Here is a 4,816-nt window from a genome sequence, read left to right as displayed (position 1 = left end):
AAGTTGCTTGTATGGGGCCTCTCGGGGTCCTATACGCCATGTTACACCTAGGGGTACATTAGGTCGTGACAATCTTTGTAATCAGAGCACAAGGTTTAGAAAGGTCCTAGGAATTCTCATAAGCCGCGTTGAGTAGAGTCTTGTTCATGAGTGTGAAGCGCGCCACACTTATGAATGAGAGGCTACAAGATATTAGGAAATGCCACTTATTGTATTACCCTAAACTTGTGCAATATAGTTTAAATCTATAAGGTCTGTCTCTTAATCCTTATCTGATGCTCTATAGGATATGGCAACTCGACGAGCTTATGCTAGAAAGAATGTGAGGGAGAATGCTGAACAAGAAGCTCCTCCTCAAGCTCCGGTCAACCCATTGGCCGAACAATTGACTAATGCGGAGTTTAGAGATGCTTTTCAAGTGTTAGACCAATCCATGACAACTCAAGCCAATAGGGAGGTTGCAGTTCCCGTGAACCCATATGTGGGTACGGTAGAATCTATAGTGAGGGACTTCACTAGAATGAATCCTCTGGAGTTTCATGGTTCAAAGGTTGATGAAGATTCTTTAGAATTCATTGATGAGGTCTACAAGGTGTTGATGATCATGGGAGTGACTACGGCGGAAAAGGCAGATTTGGTGGCTTATCAACTTAAGGGTGTTGCTCAAATATGGTGCAACCAATGGAAAGAAGGGAGACCAGAGAATGTGGGTCCTCTCGATTGGGAGAAATTTAAGGGTGATTTCCTAGATAGGTTTTTTCCCCTTAAGATGAAGGATGAAAAGGTGCTTGTGTTTATCAACCTTCGTCAAGGAAGTATTAGTGTGAAGGAATATTTTAAGTTCACACAATTGTCTAAATATGCCCCTACAATGGTTGCCAATCCTAGGGAAAAGATGAATAAGTTCATTTCAAGTTTGTTCAAAGTGGTGGTTAAAGAATGCCGTACCATTATGCTCGTTAATAACTTGGACATTTCTCATCTCTTGGTTCATGCTTAATAAATCAAACAGGAAAACTTAAGGAAATGTCTAGGGAGACAAAGAGGGCTAAAATCGGTGATGGTAATTTCTCTCATGCAAGGTCTTATGGACATGGTTGTTCTTGATTTTGACAAACGTTTTTCGGTCAAGGTTCCTCCAATGCTCCTTCTAGGTTCAACAAAGAGAGGATGTCTAACCCTAATCATGAAGGAGGAAATGGTAGTGGGTCATTATTGCCTACTTGTGCTAAGTGTGGAAGAAAGCATGAGGGTAAATGTTTAGCGGGTTCCAATGCTTGTTTTGGTTGTGGTAAAATGGACCACAAGATAAGAGATTGTCCTTCAATTGCTAAGAATGAAGGAGATAATCGTCGAAAAGCTCTACCAAATCCTTTCTCCGGTCCAAGCTATTCGGGTTCAAATACTCCCTAGAAAAACTGACTTTATGCACATTATACACATGGTGAGCAAGAGGATTCTCCCGATGTGGTTATCGGTATGTTGAAAGTCTTCCAACTTAAAGTTTATACTTTACTTGACCTTGGTTCTACCTTTTCTTTTGTAATGTCATATGTGGAAATGAGGTTTGATATTCTTCTGTATGTGTTGTTAAATCCATTTTTTGTCTCTACTCCTCTTGGTGGTTCTATTATGGCTAAGAGGGTCTATATAAAGTTTATCATATCCTTGTCCCATAGAGTTACTTTTGTTGCCTTGGTAGAGCTAGATATGCTAGATTTTGATGCTATCCTTGGTATGGATTGGCTACACTCATGTTATGCTTATGTTGATTGTAGAACTCGTGTAGTCAAGTTTCAGTTTCCGAATGAGCCTGTCCCAAAATGGAAATGGGGAAATTATATGACTATGGGTAAGTTTTTCTATTGTCTTAAAAGTAGAAAAATGATTTCCAAGGGTTGCTTATACCATCTAATTAGGGTGAGGGAGGTAGATTCCTACCCTTGAGTCGGTCCCCATTATTAACGAGTTTCCAGAAGTTTTCCTTGATAAACAACATTGTATTCCTCCCAAAAGGGAAATAGACTTTGCTATTGACCTTCTCCCAAATACGCAACGTATCTCTATGCCTCCTAACCGAATAACTCCGATAGAACTTAAGGAGTAGAAAGAAAAATTGAAAGGTTTATTGGATAAGGGTTTAATCAGACCGAGTATCTCTCCATGGGGTGCTCCAGTTTTGTTTGTTAGAAAGAAGGATGGTTCTCTTCATGTGTATAGACTATTGACAATTGAATAAGGTTACCATTAAGAATAATTATCCTCACCCAAGTATAGATGATTTGTTTGACCAACTTGAAGGAGAGAGTTACTTATCTATGATTGACCACCGGTTGGGTTATCACCAATTGAGGGTGAAGGAAGATGATATTCTGAAAATGGCTATTAAAACCTGATATGGTCATTCTATGTTTTTGGTGATATCTTTTGGTTTGACTAATGATCTAGCCGCTTTTATGGATTTGATGAATAATGTGGTTAGATAATATCTTGACATGTGTGTGATTGTGTTCATTGATGATATATATGTATCTATTCGAGAAGTGAGGATGATCACATCAATCACTAAAGAATTATGTTGGAAATTCTCAAATACCAACAACACTGTGCAAAATTTAGCAAATGTGAGTTTTTGCTACAGTTTGTGGCTTTTCTTGGTCATATTTTTTCAATTATGTGTATTGAGGTAGATCCTAAGAAGAAGGATGTGGTTAAGAGTTGGCCTAGACCTCTATTCCCTTTGGATATTAGGAGTTTCTTGGGTTTGGCTGGTTATTACAGAAGGTTTGTTAAGGGATTTTCTTCCATTACTTCTCCATTGATAGAATTGACTCAAAATTAGGCTAAGTTCATATGGTCCGAATCATGTGAAATGAGTTTTTAGGAATTGAAGGATAGACTTACTTCTTCTCCGGTGTTGACCTTGCCGGAAGGGACTGATGGTTTTGTTGTTTATTGTGATACCTCGATAATTTGGCTAGGATGTGTGAATATGGAAAATGGGAAAGTCATTCCCTATGCTTCAAGGTAACTTAAGGTGCATAAAAAGAATTATCCTACCCATGAACTTGAACTAGCGGCAGTTATTTTTGCCTTAAATATTTGGAGGCACTATGTGTATTCTCTTCATGTGGATGTTCTACCAACCATAAGAGATTAAAATATGTGTTTAATTAGAAAGATCTAAATCTTCACCAAACAAAGTGGTTTGAGTTATTGAAAGATTATGATATGAGTGTTCTCTATCACCCCAGTAAAATTATTGAGGTGGTGGATATCTTAGTTGATTTTATATGGGTATTGTTGCTTATATTGAAGAAGATAAAAATGAGTTGGTCTGAGATATTCATAGATTGGTTGGTTGGGTGTTTAGTTAGTGGACTCTACGAAGGGTCGTGTTGTCGTCAACAATGGTTCAAAATCTTCTTTTGTTGAGGATGTGAAAGTGAAGCAAGGTCTTCATCCAACTTTGATTAAATTAAGAAAGCGGTGCTTAAGAAATCCGTGGAGGCTTTCTCCCAAGGGAGAGATCGAGTGCTTAGATATCAAGGTCCTTTGTATGTTCCTAATGTTGATGAGTTGAGGGAACAAATTTTGTCAGAAGCCCATAGTTCTCGGTATTCCATTAATCCGAGAGCCACCAAGATGTACTGTGATTTGTGGGAGATCTATTGGTGGAATGGAATGAAGAAGGATATTTCGGAATTTGTGGCTAAGTGTCCTAATTGCCAACAAGTGAATGTTTAACATCAGAAACTGGAAGGTTTATCCCAAGACAATAGCATTCCTACGTGGATGTGGGAAGATTTAAATATAGACTTCATTGTTGGTTTTCCTCGGACCCGGTGACAACATGACTACATTTCGGTTATAGTAGATCGAAAGATGAAATTATCTCATTTCATTCAAGTCAAGGTTTCTTACTCGACGGAGGGTTATGCTAAGTTGTATTTGAGGGAAATGGTAAAGTTTCATGGAGTTCCTTTGTCCATTATCTTCTATCGAGGTATTCGTGTTAAGATTAGTATGAGCTTGCATCCACACACCAATGGGCAAGCGGAGCGTAGTAACCAAACCTTGGAAGGTATGTTAAGGGCTTGTGTGATTGATTTCAAAGGTAATTAGGATGATCACTTTCCACTGATCGAGTTTGCCTATAACAATAGTTATCACTCAAGTATTGGTATGGCTCCATTTGAGGCGCTATATGTTAGGAGGTATAGATCTCGTACAGGATTGTTTGAGGTGGGTGAATTTTCCCTAATAGGTCCCAAGTTGGTCCGTGCGGCAATGAAAAAAGTCCAACGTATTTGAGAAAGGTTGAAAATGGCTCAATGTCAACAAAAGTCATATGCCAATGTTAGAAGAAGAAATCTTGACTTTGAAGTTAATGATTGGGTCTAGTTGAGAATTTCAACCATGAAGGGTGTTGTTACGACCCACAAAAAAGTAGACCCTCACATGGGTTTTATGCATTAATAAAATGTCAAAATAATGAAGAATAGCTTTAAGTCAGTTTTAAAGAGTTTGGAAGTCAAACGTCAAGGGACGATCAAGAAATTCAGAAAGTAGTCTTTTGCGTGTTGATGTGTTCTAGTATGTTGTTCATGTTTTTATGTGTTGTTTGGAGTCTAAAATCAGTAGAGGGGACCCTAGTGTCTTAATAAATGTTTTTAGTGTCAAAATGTTCAGATACGACGCCCGGGGGCAACCCTAAGGGTCGCCAAGGAGGACCCCAACCTTGGCAAAGTAAACTGCCAAGGCAGCTTGAATTTTGCTTGGAGGGAGCATGTCCGCGTCGCGGACTAGGTCCACC

General features: G+C 38.8%; 1 protein-coding gene across 1 annotated transcript; it reads left to right on the top strand.

Annotated features, from left to right (window-relative positions):
- The first annotated feature begins 289 nt into the window (after positions 1 to 289).
- Positions 290 to 1,413, top strand: LOC125830597 (uncharacterized). Its single transcript, XM_049509774.1, has 3 exons — positions 290 to 656; positions 1,013 to 1,063; positions 1,133 to 1,413. Exons 1-3 carry the CDS (start codon positions 290 to 292, stop codon positions 1,411 to 1,413), a joined length of 699 nt encoding a protein of 232 aa, XP_049365731.1.
- Positions 1,414 to 4,816: the final 3,403 nt, after the last annotated feature.

The sequence above is a fragment of the Solanum verrucosum genome, unplaced genomic scaffold (genome assembly GCF_900185275.1).
Source record: "Solanum verrucosum unplaced genomic scaffold, falcon-dt-bn FXZP01000045.1, whole genome shotgun sequence".
NCBI classification, from domain to species: Eukaryota; Viridiplantae; Streptophyta; class Magnoliopsida; order Solanales; family Solanaceae; genus Solanum; species Solanum verrucosum.
Note: the sequence above shows the minus strand (reverse complement) of the source record. Positions and strands in the feature narration are given on the sequence as shown.